General features: G+C 34.7%; 1 protein-coding gene across 2 annotated transcripts in view; it reads right to left on the reverse strand.

Annotated features, from left to right (window-relative positions):
• Positions 1-19,160, reverse strand: part of plppr2a (phospholipid phosphatase related 2a) — a 44,298-nt gene extending 25,138 nt beyond the window's left edge. For both annotated transcript variants that reach the window (XM_016231494.1, XM_016231495.1), the window contains exons 1-3: positions 18,881-19,160; positions 13,529-13,650; positions 3,611-3,799 (exon numbers count right to left, since the gene is read on the reverse strand). In XM_016231494.1, the coding sequence (XP_016086980.1) occupies positions 3,611-3,799; positions 13,529-13,597 (258 nt within the window). In that variant the 5' untranslated portion in view covers positions 13,598-13,650; positions 18,881-19,160. The remainder of the gene's footprint in view (positions 1-3,610; positions 3,800-13,528; positions 13,651-18,880) is intronic.
• Between the last annotated feature and the right edge of the window lie 915 nt (positions 19,161-20,075).

Raw genomic sequence — 20,075 nt, forward strand, 5'->3', positions numbered from 1 at the left:
TCAGCTGCTGTAAGACATTTCTGTGGCACCAAATGAACCTACAAACTCTCAAAACTCCCATCTGCTATTGTTCAGCTCAGCTCATTAAAGACAGTAGAACAAATACTATGATTCCATAATGTTTAAATACTTTAATTTATATGATATATGTACTACTGTGCAAATATTTGGTCTGTAAGATTTTTATTTTCAACTTTTATTGAACAAGAATGCATTAAATTGATAAAAAGTGACAAAACTTTTGTAACGTTATAAAAGACTTTACTATTTCAAATAAATGCTGTTTTTTTTAACTTTACATTCATCAAAAAACCCTAAAAAAACTATCACAGTTTCCATTAAAATATAAAGCAATACAATTGTTTCAACACCAATAATAAGAAAATCAGCATACTAGACTGATTTCTGAAGGATCATGTGACACTGAAGACTGGAGTAATGATGCTGAAAATACAGCTTTGATCACAGAAATAAATTACATTTTTAAATATATTCAAATAGAAAACTGTTTATGATCAAATACATGCAGCTATAGCTACTATCCTCAAACTTTTGAATATTAAATAAAAATAAATTAATAAAAAAATGAATTAAATGTAATATTGCATAACTTTTTTTAGTACTGTCAAACGATTGATCGCATCCTAAATAAAAGTTTACATAATATGTGTGTGTGCTGTGTATATTTATTATGCATATATACATGCACACAAATACAGTATATATTTTGAAAATATTTACATGTATATATTTATATTCATATAATTTATATTGTATATAAATATATTTAATATATAAACATAACATATTTTTCTTAAATGTATACATACATTTGTATGTATTTATATAGGCATAATTAATATACACAGTAGACACACATTATGTAAGCAAAAACTTTCCTTTTGGATACGATTAATCACAATCGTTTGACAACATTACTTTTTTATATATTATTTTTTATTAGTTTACTTTAACTTTTTTTTGACTTCATGCAAATTACCTTTTCGTTTCTATTAGTCTTTTAATTCATGATTATACTGTCATTGAGACAAGCTTGACTTCTGAGGACAACTATTTCAGTGTCACTTGTCAGGTAGTGTCTTTTATGCATGATACTTTACTTATTTTATGCATAAAATAAAGAATCTGGGTGAACGTGTTACTCTACGTTGGCCAGAAAGTGACCGTGTTCCGCTGGACAAAAGCACTAGATGTTGCACATTTAATTCCCTCTGTCATTCTCAGCCCATCACTCCGCAGCCGGCCATCATAACATCTCTAAATGAGCCTCTGCCCATGTTTCTACCCCGCTGCGCTTTGCTCGATTCCTTGTACTTTCCTTTATTTATGAATCTAACAGAACTCCTCCATTTCATGCATCTTCAGTTGGCTGTACTTTCTGTGTGAGCATGGTTTTTTTTGGCTCTTCCAGTACACTCACACACGCTTCAACATGAAGCTCGTACTCCAGGTTTCAGATCTACTGCTGGCCCAAAAACACATGCCCACAAACACACACTTGAAGCACCACACACGGCTCTGGCAGACTCAGGAAAGAAGGGAGGCAGATCCATGTGGTCCCACAATCTGTTGCCTCCGGATCACAACGTGGCAGGGAGACACCAGTAAACCCATCAGATCCAGCTATAGCTGCCGTCTACACCTTCCTCACTGGAGCTTATGCTGCATTTCAGTATCAACTGGATCTCAGATGTTTCTCCTAAAACATCGGGTTAATTGCACCAGTAAGGGTTAAGCTTGAATCTAGATTAAGTCAGGGTTTATAAATCATAATTTTTATCCTGGTTTTGTCAAATTTAAGCTTAAACCTGTTGCTCCATTACTTTGACCTTACACTGCAATCTCATTTAGTGATTAACTTTAAACCTGAAGGTGAGGAGGAATTGATTTTGGTCTGAGTTGAATTACTGAAATAAATGAACTTTTCCACGACATTCTAATTTATTGAGATGCACCTGTAATTCTGTTGCACCACTTGTTTAAAAATAAGCTTACATTTAAATCATAATTTTTATCCTGGTTTTGTCAAATTTAAGCTTAAACCTGTTGCTCCATTACTTTGAACTTACACTGCAATCTCATTTAGTGATTAACTTTAAACCTGAAGGTGAGGAGGAATTGATTTTGGTCAGAAATGTTGAGATTTCTGACATTTGATTGCAGACTTCAGTGTCTTGGCAAAAGCCAGCACAGAACTCTGACATGCTGATGAGATAATTGGAGACTTATTCATAGGAGAAACATCTGAGAAGCACACAAGACAAAACAAACCTCTCCATTTAATCTCACTGCTGCCTACTGAGAAATTAAAAAGGTATAAGAGCTGTGTACAACATTACAGGTTATTAAATAAGTACCGGCACAGGCAATTTCATAAGCAAAACAAATATCTCTATTTCAAACACCTGGGTGAATCGTACAAAAAGTCTGTCCAGGTCACAATATTATCAGAATTATTAACAAAATTATTAAATGATTCAAAAAGATAAAGTTGTTTGACAATGTGATATCATGATAACAATTTACCACCAAATTCTTATCACTTATCAATATGGCCGAAATGTTCAAAATTTTACAATACAATTTTAAAATATTTAAAATTTACAATTCAATTTTATTTATTATTATTATTATTATTATTATTATATATAATATATTTATCTATTATAATTTTGCTATAATAATAAAATCATAAATGTTGGTTTATATTTAATGGTAACATTTTATTTTATTATTATTCTATTATATTTTAAAATTTAAAGAGCATATTTATTATTATCTTTATAATTTTGTACATTATGGTAATAATATTTTTTTTTGCGTTATGATAATACTTTTTTTTAAAGTAGGGCCTTAATTGTTTAATTAATCGAAAATAATGCCACAAACAAAATTACAAAATAAAATACATAATTTATATAATTCTATAAAATATATTTATAATAAAATATATACCTGATTTTAAAAAAATCTCACAGTTTGCTGTGCTTGTTTACAGACTAGTGCTGCATAATTTGGCCAAAAATTGTGTGATTATATAGAAATGTGGCTATAAAATAATAATAATAATAATAATAATAATAATAATAAGAAGAAGAAGAAGAAGAAGAAGAAGAAGAAGAAGAAGAAGAAGAAGAGTAATAAGTATAAAAATACTCGATACAATATTTAAAAAAATACTATTGTAATATTTATGGTATTGAGAATTTGATTATTTTGGCATTACAATAATGAGTTTTTTTAGTGTAGGGACTTAATTGTTATGAAAATAATGTCACAAACATATATAAACCTTTATATAATAAAGCCTTTTTTAGCACAATTAAGATAGAAATATACACGCACACATACATAGAATAAAAATATAGCCTAGCATTTAAATATAAAACATTCAAACATTGAGTTTGATTGATTTAGGTGTGAAATATGACAGGGTTTGTGAGATCTGTATACTCTCTCACACACAAAAGCTCACGTGCACATACATCCTGATAATAAATGATGATTTATCCTTTATCACGCATGCTAAAGTTGACCCTCGCTGCCCACAAGCACACAGAGAAATGTAGGAAAGACACAGGCTACTCACGGTTATAGTGGGGATAGCAGCTACCAGAGAGTACACGAGCACCGGCGGTACGTTACTCCTCTCCTCCGGTCCAGGGTACGGTTTGGAGAACGCCTTGTCGAAGCAGAAGAAGCCCTGGACGTGCACGGGAAAGGTGTCCGTGTATTCGAAGTAGTACGCCAGGAGAACGGTGCCTGCCATGATCACCAGCTGAAAATAAAACATGATCCACGCTTTACAACCACAGAACAAGATGCTCCGCCACACTCAGAGACACGCGCGCGTCGTGACACTGAGAGCGTTACATGCTGCTCCGCGAGGAAAGCCGCGCGGAGCGAGCGAGAGGAGAGAGGAGAGAGGAGAGAGGAGAGCGGAGGACCGGCGCGGGGAGGGACAGCGTGAGCTGGACACAAATTGGCTCAGCGGAGCGTTGTGTGTCCGTGTGCACGAGAGAGACATTTTGGATGTGTGTGAAACACAACGAGGGTGTGAACGCGCTCATTAGCGACTTTCAAAAGCAGCTCGCCTTCATTCAAGACACACTGTGCTTCTCATTCAACCTTCAAAACACATAGATGCAAATTAACTACTGATATATGGTGACCCCAAAGGGTTTGAGGTACACTGAGAAAAATTTGGTGTGGAAACAATTTTCACTCTGAAATTTCGCACACAGTTACAAAGCAACGGCAAGCAACACATTGAATTATACGTCAAAACACATAGATGCAAATTAACTACTGATATATGGTGACCCCAAAGGGTTTGAGGTACACTGAGAAAAATTTGGTGTGGAAACAATTTTCACTCTGAAATTTCGCACAGTTACAAAGCAACGGCAAGCAACACATTGAATTATACGTGATATTTTGCGATATTCTGTTTTATTTCCTTTTTTTTTTTTTTTACAGTGTACGGCTGCATGATTTGGGGGGTTTAAAAATGAAATGAAATGATTTTTCTGATAAAAATGTGTGATAAAAAAATCATGTTTGCTGTGCTTCTTTGTATACGGCTGCATATTATAGGCCTATATCAATATGGCTATAATAAAGATGATAATAATTGCTACTACTACTACTATTAGGCCTACTACTAAATAAAACTATAAAAATGGCAAAAAACAAACAAAAATATATTATAGGCCTATATCAATATGGCTATAATAAAGATGATAATAATTGCTACTACTACTACTACTATTAGGCCTACTACTAAATAAAACTATAAAAATGGCAAAAAACAAACAAAAATACTAGTACCGTATTGACCCGAATATACGAGTGTGCCATGAAATGCGTAATGTAATGCGTGTTGTAGATCGCGAGTAAAAACAAAAGAAAAAGAAAACCTTACAGCTGCATGAGTCGTGACTGTCACGTTAGCCTGATGGGACCAAACTCCCTTTGTGATTTTAAACCGTAAGACAGTACCCAGATTTGAAGACTACAGTAAGATTTAACTTCTACTGTTAATAAGATTTTGGTTGGCTACTATTAGATGGATAGCCTAAATGTCCTAATTCAGATGGGCTACCTGTTTTTTGTTTTTTTTAAATGGTATATCAAAAAGTGTATATTTTTTAAATGTGATTGTTGGTACAGTTTACCAGTTTTTACCATACTTTCAAAACAAAAATTAAAATAGGAAAAATATGCTATATGAAAATAATTGAAGACAAAATGTGTTTTACTGAGAACAAACAAGATTTGGTTTTTAAAAAGCCTTTTTTCCAAAAGGTACATCTGGAAAAAGGGGGGTCGTCTTATAATCAGGGTCGTCTTTTATATTCGGGCCAATACGGTATTATAATATTTTACCGTAAAATAAAAACAGTATTTTGCAAACAATTACAAAGAAACGGCAAGTAACATTCAACTAAACATTCATTTTTGAAGAAAAACTTAAATAGTATTCCAAACATACCGCAATCATTGCTTTATTTAAAACAATGAAAAAAATATTACAGGATAGGGCTGCTTTTTCTAATTATGATTATTCTGATATAAAATAGTGATAAAAAAAGGTTTATTGTGCTTGTTTATAGAGCTGCGTAATTTGCGGTTATATAATGATATAGCTGAATAATAATAATTAATACTACTAAATAAAGCTATAAAAATTGCTAAATAAATATTACTATATTTCACTGCAAAAGAAAAAAAGTTAAGAAAATTTGTATAAAAATAATAATTATATTTGACATTACATCTGTAAAATTTCTAATATTTAGGGCTGTCTTAATTTCTTCATTTTCAAACATTAAACCACCAAACTTTCATTTTGAGGAAATCCGCAAAACCTTAAAGCTTCTCTGTTGTTGATTTTTAAAAAATGTTTTATTACACATATGGAAGAATGCTGGCCTGTTTCACATTCCCAAATGCACATTAAAGCGACACAAACTTAGATCATATGCAGAAATGGGCAGCATTTACTGTGAACCGACTCACTCAGAGATACTGAAAACACTGAATCATGAGCTGCTCATGTGTAAATGAACACAGTGCCACGCTTCACTCAGAGAGGGGCCATTTACACAACAACGTTTTCAGCCAAAAACGGGAAACTTTTTATGCGTTTTGACTGTTCGTTTACATGACAACGGCGTTTTGGGGACTGAAAACGCATATTTTTGAAAACAGGTTTCAAAGTGCAAGTTTTTGAAAACGGCACCATTATTGTTTCCGTGTAAACACCCAAAACGGGAATCTTTGAAAACGGTGACGTCATGCGCGTGCGTAGTACATGTTAGGCATGTAGCATGCGCAGTGTGTGTCAATTTTAAAGGCAAGCACGAACAAACATACACAATAATGGCGGAGTACATGGTATTGTTTTTGCTGCTCAAGAGCAAAGTGTGGATTTACTTCACCAATATTACAACCAACAGTGGAAACGCATCAAATACAACATTTAATCATCACTTCCCTACAGGTACTGTTTATTAGCAAGGTGACAGTGCCAACTACTGGCATGGCATACGCAATACAGTGTTTTTGGCCATTTTCGCGGATATGTGTAAACGCGAATCGTTTTGAAAACGTTGTCGTGTATACGTGAAACTTTTTAAAAACGCAAGGGAAAAACGTTTCCGTTTTTGACTACACCATTGTCGTGTAAACGTAGCCTAAAACATGCAGTGCATATATTTCTTTTATAGCCATATCACAACATCTGGATACCTAATGCACAAATGTCATTACTTTAGATGTAAAATACCAAAACACCTGTGTGAATTTGGGAGAATAGACTTCAAAAGCATTGCTTGCATGCAAAAAGCAAACATGAAAATGAGAAGTTCTGAGAAAAAATAATTATGTTATCTACTACAATGACATTTTTAACTGTGACATATGGGTTCAAATGTATTTTGGGGCCACTGTATTTGAGAATACACGGTTTTTTATTCACAAGTGCATAATACTTGTTTCCTGAGTACTTGAAGCATGAAAAATGCGCTTGGATTATTCACCCAGATCTCTCTACCCACACAGACACCCACATTCACACACACCCAAACACAAAGCCTGACCCACGTGTCAGTCAAGTATTCTCAATGCTTTTCCTGTCTCTCTTAGTTAGAAAGAGAGAAAGACAGACAAATGCTGTTGTGTTTAACTGTCATGGTGAAGAACACAACATTGCAGGGTTAAAATATTCAGCACATTTAGTTTCCAAACATAACAGCCTGAATATAATTGTAGATTATAATAATAAAATAGAAATTCATTTATTTGTATGATGTTTTTTTTTTAAAAACACACACTGTTCCAAAGCAGCTTTACATGAAATATAAACATAAAGAAGATAAAAGGACAAGATCTTAGTTTCGGTGTAGTGCAATGCTGTATGTGTCCACCAGGGGACAGACTGGAGCTTTAAGATGATTAGTTGTGCTTGATGGGGCAAATATCACTATTGCTATTGCTCATATTTAGAGTGAAACTTGAGCAAACCCCTAACCATACGTAACTGTAAGTACTGTACTTTGGTGAATAACTGTGCTACAAAAATTAATAATACCTCACATTGTGTGATTTGAGGTTATCAGAGTTATCGGAGTTATGATTTTGGACAATAAAATAGGCCAAAATTAAATTAACAAATAAATGTGATATATACATATACATATCACGAGTATGTGAACACAAATACCACATGTAGCATATAACATGCACATCTGATCTTCCATCCATTCATTCATTCATTCATTGGAAATATTCAGCTCAAATTTTAAAATAGTATCTCACTGGAACATGCTGCTTTTATTTGGCATGAGTTCGTGAAACGATCATTAAACACACTGTGCCAGAATCACTCTGTGGCTCTGTGTTCACTCAAACAGTGTAATTAGAGAGCGGGGGGAGGAGGAATATTCCATATGGCAACATGTTTCTCCACAGCCAGCAAAATTCAACATTACTCTGCTGTCATCTCTCAGTTCTGGATAGTTTAGCTGGAGTTCAAATCAGTCTAAAATGTATCGTGGAAACATGACTGTACCAAACCCATATAAAGAGCGCATGTGCTGTGGAAGACATGAGCAAAAGAAGACGGGTTAATGTGTGTCATGCATAAGAGTATTTAATCTGTAATATATGCACTTCTCTATTGTGGAGCATACAGCAAACAAGTTGAGACAGATCAATAGAGACCGCCGCCGTATTAACCACAGCATCACCGTAAGCAAAGCTGACAGGCGACTCCACGGTTTGGAGAAGCGCTGCGGAGGACACGCTCGATTGTGTTTGGAGGAGAGCGGAGCGAGGACAAGATTCATCGCTGTCATAAATTAAGGATGACAGAAGTGCTGTAATCTCGGGAAGAACGTGGTGAACCAAAGATCCGTTTCAGAGCCTGTTTGAGAAGGTACGACTCCTCAGAGCACTCTGACCTCTTTCCGATTCAGGGTTCAAGAGCGGCGTGCATACAGTACATTAAAAAGCTAGACAGAAGTGCATACAGATTTAATTTATACTGCTTTTATTTATTTATTTATTTTAATTTATTATTATTAACACTATTTATTCTTATTTTTATTTCTAAAAATAAAAGGATTTTTTAATTTGAATATATTTTAATTATAATTTATGGTGTTATTATTTATAATATTTTATTTATATTCATACTATTTTTATTTGTATTTATTAATAATAGTAATATCTTCTATTCTCATTTCAAAGATGAAATACATTTTTACTTGAATATATTGTATTAATATTTATTATTTATATTGTTATCATTAACGATATTAATTATGTTCATTCTATTTTTATTTTAAAAATCATGTAAATGCATTTCATTGTAAAATATTTTATTAATATGTTATTGATAATAAGAATAATACATATTGTTTTATATGCATTTATATTACTTTTTTATATATGCTTTCTTAATACATGCTTTTATGCTTAATACATGCTTATATAAGCTTTCTTAAAATATATCAAATTTCAGTTATAGCTTACAAAATGATGGTAAAATATTTTATTAATATGTTATTGATAATAAGAATAATACATATTGTTTTATATGCATTTATATTACTTTTTTATATATGCTTTCTTAATACATGCTTTTATGCTTAATACATGCTTATATACACTTTCTTAAAATATATCAAATTTCAGTTATAGCTTACAAAATGATGGATGGATGGATGGATGGATGGATAGATAGATATGACTCATAATCTCAGTGTCATTCAAATGTCTTGGCTCTAATTGGGCCTGAAATCAGTCTGGTCTTTCAGAGTATTTTTAGAGTTGTCTCTCTTCATGCTGGCAGACACTGAAGGCTGTCTAGCCATTTGAGTGACAGCTCATCTCTCCTCTTATTCATAGCTCATTACGGGCCTTTTATTCTGCCTGATGAGCAGAACCAAACAGCACCAAAGGACGCCATGTACCTTATACTTGCACTGTGTGATGATGAATGGATGCAAAAATATGATCTTTAATGCAATCAGTCTTAGCTGCTCTCCACAAACATCTTTAGGCAGGCAGGCTTTAGAGTTTTGGACACTTTATTAGCGGAACACCAGCTTGTTTGGGAGTTTGGGAGACCATCTTAAACCAGTTAAGACCAGTAAACCAGCAAATAAAAGTTATCAGCATATCAGTCTTGATTGAATTAGAATTTGAGCATTTACTGCACAAAACGAATAATGTTTCAACATGTTTGTTGCTGCTTCACAATTAGCGGCTTGATAAGAGCCCACAGGCGTAGATGCAGATGTGTGATCAGTCTGTTATTAGTCTGTTTCAGCACGTGCTGTAAATAAACATTATCCCGCTGAGAAGCCGCTCCAGCAAATTCAAGTCATTTAGGACGCTGCCAAGTAGTGCCGCTCTTCCTCCCTTTCCACAAGTCTTCTCTACTCTTCTTTCATCCGTCAAGAGCAACAGTGTGTCTCTGCCGTCCCGCTGTTAGTCTTCTCCTACTGAGTCAAACTGCTCAGCTCCCATAACGCTCATCAGCGACCCGCCAGTTCAAGTTTAAAAAAAAAAAATCAATTTTTATTCCTTACATTTTCCAGCGCCTTTGTAGATCTCCATGCTGCTTTTCAAAGAAGCCAGAGAAACTAGATCTGCTATCGCTCACTGCCAAAGATCGACTGATGATCAGATGTGTTACCTTTACTTTTCAAATCTTGCTTGTTTAATATTTAATGCTTTTTAAAGCACTTTTTAAACTGTTTCCCTCATAACAATGTAGCTAATATCAGGTTTTACTATCTTTGTGGATATTTGCTTACCACACAGTGGGCAAAACCAGACCCACAGAGACACACAAACAAATCTTCACATCCATAGATAAATGAATTAACAATTTCACTTCACGTTAACAATATTTATTCATTTAAATATAAACCAAACTGATGTGAACAAAGTTTGTACGGTCTTCAATGTCACTAAAGCACCTGCTGCAGTCTTGCCCCCTCTACTGGATTTTACAGGAGGTACAAAAGCTAATTTCTTCAGCGTCACAAATCTACTGAGGCAAAACTGACAATTTCATAAAAATGTAAATTCTGTCATCATATCCTCCTGAGACCCAGCTATGGAGTTTTTGCCTCTGTAGTGGACATTATATTTGAGTGAATTTCTCTGAGACCTCACACGTCACAGTTTTAAGTCTGGAGTCCTGTACAGAGCACATTCAGGGCTTTCCAGAGATACCAAATGATTGGATGTTTCCCCGAGAACACTCCCTCTCCTTGGTTTTTAAAAATGGCTGACATTAATTTAGTGATAAAATTGTACATCGTTATGGAAATATGATAATATTTTGTAATTATAATTTAAATCTGATTCATTTTCAAATTGTTTGTCATAAATCAACATCTCAGGAAAATGTTATGGGGTTTCAAATCAAAATATGACCTTCTGTTATGAAACGGGACATAATTTAATACATGTCCGCTGTAGAGGACACCAGGACTAAAATCATGTTTATTATACATTTTGGGAGACAAAAGAATTGAATAGGAAAACAAATTATATATCAATATTCTTATGAAATATTAGATATTATTATGAAAATCTGGCCAATTACTACTCCCATTATTACACTTCTTTTTTCAACATGCTGTCCCAACAGCACTTTAATATGCAAATTAGATACAGTGTATAGATAACATTGTGCTTAATGGGAAAACCAGTTTATGGAATTTTTACACACATATTGCATAAAGCAAAATAGTATATCAAATAATTTTGTTATATATTTTATAACATAGTTGATAACCATCCTTAAACAAAGTTAGGTATAAAAAAATCCTGAAACCTAAAAATTGATTGGTGATTTAAAATAAATTCCCATTGATTTTACCTTTTCATGTCTACTCTTGCCATTTTATTTTTAGAAAAACTGAGTCCTGGTGTCCTCTACAGAGGACATATCATAACTTAGGAATAAAATATAATTTTTCAAAAATGTTATTTTACCATTTTTTTCTTATGCTCTAAACAATGTAATGACATGAAAAAATACTAAATTCACAAAGCTTTTTATTTCTGGTTCTCAGGAGGATATATCTAAATTTACTGTCTTTGCCATCAACACGATACAATATCTGGGATACGGCTGAGGGGAAGATAGTCAGTGAATAATGATTTGCAGACTCACAGAAGAACCCCATCAAAAAGCTAATCAAATAAATTATTTCAATTTACATTTTTATGATTTAATTAATTATAAGATTTTCATCAGCTCACGAATCCTCTGCAGTTTCGTCATTTACCCCAGATTTGGGAAACACTGATGTAATGTAATGTTTAATGCATTTCATGATATTGATAACAACGACTGGAATATATTTATTTCTCTTTGTTTTTTTATCACATTAAAAGATAGGTCATAAGTAATCTAAAAGTAATCCAAAAAAAAAGTCTGAATACATTACTTAAAATGAGTCATCTAAATGACATTACTGACTACAATTCACATCACCAGGAACAGACTACAACATAACTGGCCGTTTTGTTTCTTTCACAATCCTAGTCTTTTGCTTCGCCTTTGCTAAAGTGAGTCATAGCAATAGTTGAATGTGCTAAACAAAAAAGGAAAGAAAAATGGCTTATCAAATATTCGTATATGCACGCTATATGCAAGAGCACAATACTGTATGTCTGTGTGTGAATGCATGTGCCTGCGTATTACTGCAAGGAAGCTGAAGAAGGAAGGAAAGAGAAGATTTACACGTGTGGGAGAGAGAGCATCTAAAAATGATATAGCAGAAGGAGGATACAGACACAGGATCCAGATCCAGCTGATTGGTAGCCATAGTAACAACAGCGGAGGCAAGTGTTGTGATGTGTTTGTGATGCACACGCAACATTAGTGCACACGAACACATGCACACAATAACACACACAAAAACAATTCAGTCCATTATCTTTCCATCCTTCAAGAAACAAAGCATGATAGAAATGTAACATTTGGAAATTAATGATTTCTTCCTTAAACAGCCTGAATCATTGGAAACCATTTCATTCCTTTAGTCAGTCATTGTTATCAGCACTGAAAACGGTGAAATAATATACGTATATATACACATCTATATATCGATAGATAGACAGATAGATAGATAGATAGATAGACAAAAAGGTTTCAGCTTGATCTGCCTCAGTGGTCTAACAGTGCTCGTCAATGTCAAAATAATTCAATCAAATCAAAGTAAGTGGGGTTACTGTTCACAGAAGCAGAGCGGGAATTCCAGCGCGAAGCGTCAGTTTAACGTTGAAAAAGAGCGTGGAAAGATGGAAGTTTCAAATAATTTAATATTAGTAATCTGTTTTACGATAGAAATGTCAAATGACCTACAGCTATATCCAGTGATGCAAATTCAGTATTGAAGCTAATTTATTAATAAAAGTCATGGGGCTCCTGAATGTTTCTGTGTGTGCGCAGTGCAATCTGCGATCTTTGTGTGTCTTGAGATATATATATATATATATATTCCGTATCAAATTCTTTATCAAATATATTGCATTTAAAATAGATTAAAATAGAAACAATTATTTAACATTTTTAAAACGGTTTTATAATTTATATTTGTTTATATATAAAGAACTGACCACATTTACTATTCAAAATTGAAAATGAAATGTATATGCATGTTTATTTTTTTTAATTCATTTATTAAAGATAATGCAGTATGTTTTTTTCAAATAGGATGAACTACGACCTGCAAAATCGCATGATGTAAAACGGATCTGATTCAATACAAAAGAAAAAGCTAGCCTCTCTTTTTATATCTTTAACAACTGTGATCATATTCATTTGAAGAAGCTTCACTTCCTTTAAGGCCATGACATAACAACCTCACATCTTTCGCTGTGAGCCCATTCAGAGTTCATAAAACATCCTGATCCAACTTGATAAAGTCTGGATTATAGTTAGGGTTAAGGTTAAGGCTGTAGGATAACTCACCTCCACAAATAGGAAACATGGTAGAATGGAGCTACTGCTCTTCACAGCAGGCTTCTCTTCTGCTGCCATTGTAGATCCCTCTTCTTTCTGCTCTGTTCCTCCTCTCACACTCCCACTTTATTCTTCTCACATGAAAGAGAAAGAAAGAACAGGTCGGGAGCTAGTAAACTCAATTAAAATAACTTAATCGTCCTTTGCACGTCTGAAGGATATTCTCCTGCATTACTACATTTAAACGCAACCCCATAACCCTATGTAGAAACTAAATATATATACAAGTGACCAGAAAAATGTCAAATCAGATTATATTAAGAGGCCAAGTTTTGTGTGACACACTTTCAAGGTTAATTTTTATGTTTATCTGTGTTTTAATATATATATTTGTATATTTTATATACAAACATATTAATAAAAAATAATCATATTAATAAAAATAAATATATTTTGTTTATTAAAATTCATATATGAATATGTATTTGAAAAGTCTAAATATACTATTTATACTGTATACACACATATATATATAATTCTTAAATACACATTTTATGTACCAATATAAAGTTATTATTATCAATAATTAATTTTATGAATTATATGAATTGTAGTAACTGATCTTAGACAAAAAAAAAACACTTCTCCAAACCTGCAACAGATAATATGTGACCCTGGAGCACAAAATCAGTCACAAGTAGCACGGGTATATTTGTAGCAATAGCCAAAAATACATTGTATGGGTCAAAATTATCGATTTTTCTTTTATGCCAAAAATCATTAGTATATTAAGTAAAGATCACGTTCCATGAAGATATTTTGTAAATGTCCTACCGTAAATATATCAAAACTTAATTTTTGATTAGTAATATGCATTGCTAAGAACTTCATTTGGACAACGTTAAAGGTGATTTTCTCAATATTTAGATGTTTTTGCACCCTCAGATTGCAGATTTTCAAATAGTTGTATCTCAGCCAAATATTGTACATCAATGGAAGTTTTGTGGTCCAGGGTCACATATTTATTATTTACATATTTAAATATGCTATTTGTTGCATTTCATGATTATTTATTTATTGTATTTCCTGTTCTTGTGTGTGCTGAACATTTTTTTTATTCCCATTGACAGTTACATGACCCAAAAAGGTTTATATAAATGGTAAACTGAAATACTACAAGACTTGCTGTTTACAATCTAGATTAGGCCGCTTATTGGGTTAAGGTAGACGTCAAATTAAGTGACTACTTTACAGAGCGCTTATGACCTACAAGACTAACTACTGAGAACAAATGATGCAACCATTTGCAGTGAGTTACAATCTAATTAACACTTACAAAGCCCCTTTACCCTAGTATTCATTTACGAACAGATGGACCCAGAACTCTCTCTAGGACCGGACTTTCATTGGTCCGTGAACCACCGAGCAGCATTTTGTCAGCAGGTCTGTTGAACATCACAGCGTAAACCTCCGAGTTCAGGACAGGGAAATGAATATCACATGAAGGCAGGCACTAAAGCTCTACGACAGAAAGCATCTAGTACATGCCTCAGCTTTTAGCGCGCCTTACGCTCACAGTGGTCAACTTTTACATCGGTCAATGTGCAAGTCCTCAGATAATGTAAAAAAACGGAGCGGCAGACCAGCATTTTTTTTAAACGTTTCCTTGATGCTGGGCAACACTGGAAGGTGTTCTAAAAAGTCTGTCAATGTGGTGTGCCGTTTTAATGTCTTTGAGGAAAAAGGAAGCTAAAGTGCTATTGAAATTGTAAGTAAGTGAAATTGGTGCGTCAGAGAAAGGAGACATGCAAAATGTGCAGTTTTGGGGTGCCTCCAGGACCAGGGTTGGGAACCACTGGTCTAGCATATGGTCTGCTCGTGTGTAGACTCAGACTGCACACCCACAGACCAGCCGTGGACTCATTACAGGCCGTCTGACGCATGCTACACACAAAAATAGAAAGATTGTTGCCAAAATTGTAAGCTAGAATCTTAGTGCACTTTCTGGAAATCAGAGTGGATGCATTCTTATCTATTCATCAGGAAACAATATATACTTAAATATATATTTATGAAATGCTGAAATGCAGAATGCAATGTAATTTGAATTTGAAAGTATGTTAGTTTAATTGAAAGAAATTAATATACATGAAAAAGCAACTAGAAAAGCAAAGTTTGTCAATACATTATTTATTTACTTATTATACAGTATATATATTTATTAAGACATTAATTCTTTGTCAAGGTATTTTATTGTAAAAATTTTTGTGGACCAAGGTGGAAAAACACTCTACCCAGAACGCACCTGTGCTGAATTAGTTTTTTATTTCAATTAATTCAATTCAAATTTAAATGCAATTCCTCTTCCTGTCATTTCAGTTCAACTTCACCAATTTAACTTACAACTATTACAACTTTTGCACTGATGATGAAGCAAATGCATGGTTTAACTAAAATACAATCAAGGCAAAATCAGTAACTTGCAATGTGTCTATGCCTTTGCCTTAAAATGTGCTAAAACTAATGCTATATATATATATCCACACACTGTAAATCTTTTCAAAGTTGTAAATAAAACAAAGATTACTGGAGTATGTTCTACAAGAAAATACTATTTCAGTTTTTCAACTTTAAAATTTCATGTTTAATTCAGTGTGTTACTTGCTGTTTCTTTGTAATCATTTGTGGAATTTGCTAGCAGTTTCTGAGTGAACATTATTTCAAAGTAAATATTTTCCAGTGCATGCCTAAAACACAGAAAATAAAGGTAAAAGTAAAGGTCTCTAAAGCATAAAAAGTTCAAAACACTCATTCTTAAACAGTAACAAATTGAAGTACTCATTATAATTATATTTTTGAATAGGAAATGACAAAATTGCTTAAATTTAAATAACATTTTTGTCCCAAAAATTTAAAATGCTTGCATTATTCTTGAGGTCAGATGGCACTAAATGAACAGGTTTTGCTCGAGAAAAAAAAAGCTGCAAAGTGGGACAGACATGCTTGACAGTCAAAAGTCTGGCTGTGCATGACTAACTCATGTGTATCATACAGCCCTCTATACTCTACAGAGCCAAGCTGACAAACAAACACAAAAGCAATGGCTTAAATTAGCCCCTCATACTGAACAAACCCCTTCAAACAGGAGGGCTTTTCCAGAGATGTATGGTTGCTGGATTACCACAAATTGAGACTAGGCTGTTATATCCTCAAAGGACACTTGAGCTTCAATTAGTACAGTCAAACATTGTAGTCTCCCAGGGTGAACCAACTCCATTATAATGCAGAGCTTGCCCTGACTTTCCATTATGATTCAGGTATAAAAATATAGATGGCCTGTCTCAGCTTTCATATTAGATTAGAGTTCAGAAAGATTGCTATTCAAGAATGGTGATAAGTACAGCAAAACAACTCCTCAAGGTCTTTGACTTTGCTTCTAATCCTAGTGAAGAATTACTCTTGCAATATCTTCACCAAAACAAACTGACTTCAACAACTCAGGAGGGACATAGTATTCAAAGTATGTATTTTGTACATTATTTTCATCTTAAATGTTAACATTTTCTGCTATTTTAGAGTAAATTCTATTAAAATGTATGATCATGCAATACTGACTACATTAGGGGGAAAAAACTCAAGACAAAAGCTACAACAATAAACTGTGTAAAAATGAACACTGCTGAACAAGAAGTCCCCTGACATCTTCCGATAAAATCAAAAGTTTTGCAGAACTGTTTTACTAGACACGACTGGCCGTTGCTTAAGTGTTCTGGCCGGTTATAACACGCCTTTCATGTATATTACTGCACAAACAATGCAATATGAATTACGTCTCAATGTGAAGTATATGGGCTGAACAATTAATAATCAAATAAAACCAAAATCGCAAAGGTTGTGATGAATATATGTACTGCGTGTTTCAGAGTGAAGTGCAGCACTATTTTCTTTTACACATGAGTAGCTCATAATCCAGTGGTTTCAGCGGCTCAGAGCAGCTCGGTTTGCAGTAAATGCTGCTCCACACAAACTTATCTCTGCTCTGAGTTTGGGTCGCTTTAATGTCATTTGGGAACATGACGTGCCAACCATCTTCCCAAATCTATAATGAGAAGCACTTACAAACCAGCTGTTGTCAGAAGCTTTGGAAATGGCTCCCTGTGGTTTTCCACCAGAATAAATGCTCCATAATTTAATGTGTGAAAATGAAGAAATGAAGACAGCCAGAAATATTAGCATTGAAACTTTACAGTTGTACTGTAAATTATTTTATTAATTCTCGATTTTTTTTATTTTACATCAAAACAGTCATATGTTTTTTTTCTTAATATTTTTATTTAGTAATACTACCACTACTAATTATTATTATTATATAATTACTTAAAAAGGGCCAAATTGTGCAGCCCTACAAACTTTAATAACAAAATAATTTACCCGAATAACAATTATAATTTTAATCAGAGTAATCGCAATTAGATTTTCCCTAAATTGTGCAGCCCTATACAGAATTAAGGGGTTGTTCACATCCCTAAACCTAAAATGCAGAAAACAAAAGAATATATTTTTAAGAATGCTAAACACTGAACCCCACTGACTTTCATGCACTGACAACAAAAATCACTGAACATTTTTTCAAAATATCTTCTTTTGTATTCCTCAGAAGTAAATCATGCAGGTTTTTAAAATGAAATAAGGGCGAGCAAATGACAGAATTTTTAGTTTTGCATGAACCATCCTTTTAACAAACATCACTAAAGTTCAGCCCTTCATTGCATCCTGTACAACTGCAACTCATAAACACTTACCAAGACATCACTCTGTCACTTGTCTCGCTCTCTTCTCTGTATTTCTTCATTTGTCCAACCCAGTAATAGAAGGACACATGCTCAAGAGCGTAATCCTCTTGCTGGCGTGTTGTTGTAAGCACCTGGATTACACTGTGTGTACGTGTCTATCGCTCTACTGTCTCATCTTTGATTTGAACGTGTCTCTAGGTTTGAGCCACCCCCAAAACACATGCACGTTTCAAATCACCACATGCATCAGCCGTAAGCATCGCAATTTCAAGCTATTAAAGGTGGGGGATGCATGCGAAAGCAATAAGAGCGTAAAACCCTAAAGGGATTTGCCATACAGGGTAATTAGAGCTAGCGTTTGGGGAATACCACACCCCCACCCTCCTTCCTTCTCCACGTCCTTCAGATTTCCAGCGATATGGGGCAGGAAACGTCTCTCAGCCTTCCAGTGTGACTCACTCCAAAGCGGCCACACTCGCCCCCACATGCACCCTGAAATTACAGTCATGCACCGTCCACAATGACCAAAACTGTTTGCATGCACAATCAGATGGATAGCCAGACTTACTTCACACCCTACAGCCGTCGCGATGGATTCCTATGCAGTGGCCATAACGTGCGTTTTCCATGGAGCTCTTGTGCACCGATTCAGCTTCCCTCTCCTCGTCCCGTTCTTCCGTCTATCCACCCACCCACGCAGGATTTTTTTTCTCGGGGAGCGTTTCCTCACATTAGTAGGATGCGCAGATGCGCTCACGGTCTGTGTGCAAACCGCGCACGGGCAGATCCTCTTTAATGAGGCGTGAGAGATTAAACCGTCACCTCGACCGTAGCTCTCCAGCGCGGCGGCAGCGTGATAGTCAGCGCAACGGGGAGTCTAGGGGAGAGTCTGATTTGTATTCAGACTCGTCCCTCCCTCTTGCTCAGGATTCAGGTAACAGTGTGAGATGTAGTGAATGTAGGTTAATGTTATATTGAAAGTGATCTGCTGTGTGGGTCAAGCGTGCCAAAGCCTCTACAATGTCTAAAACAAATAGCAGCAGCATTGCACTCATTAGTGATGCTTGCATCAGTATTGATATTAGTAATGCATACCGGATAGTCTAATGACCCACATAAGAAATGACGGCCAGTAATTGGGAAGGGATCATATTATTGGTTGCCAAAGGCTGCAGTGTTAAACAACGGAATTAATCAAACTGGCGATAGCAGTTGTCCTAATTGAATCAGAACTCCACAAAGTCTCCACACAACTTTCCCTTAGAAATGACTGACTTCTGGTCTTTCATTTGTCGCAGATGTGGCTTGATTAAGAAATTGACTCAAAAAGGAAAATTCTGGGGTTCCTTTAAGGATGTGCTCCTTTGACATTAGCCAGTGACTATCTTTCACAAAGCCAGAACACCCTAACAACCATCCCAAACACCATGGCAACCACCAATCATCCAGAACACTGTGACAACCACCTAACAACACCCTAGCAACATTCCAAAACACCCTTACACCATAGCAACCATTCAGAAAACTGTGACAAACACCAACGCCCTAGCAGCCATCCAAATCACCATGACAACCATCTAGCAATGCCCTATTAGCCATCCAGAACACCTGAACAACCACCTAGCAACCATCCAGAAAAACCCAACAACAACTTAGCAAAGCCCAAGCAATCATACAGAGCACCATAACAACCATATAGCAATGCCCTATCAACCATTCAGAACACCCTGACAACCACCTAGCAACCATCCAGAACACCCTAA

Source organism: Sinocyclocheilus grahami, unplaced genomic scaffold (genome assembly GCF_001515645.1).
Source record: "Sinocyclocheilus grahami isolate Dianchi unplaced genomic scaffold, SAMN03320097.WGS_v1.1 scaffold393.1, whole genome shotgun sequence".
In the NCBI taxonomy this organism is placed as follows: Eukaryota; Metazoa; Chordata; class Actinopteri; order Cypriniformes; family Cyprinidae; genus Sinocyclocheilus; species Sinocyclocheilus grahami.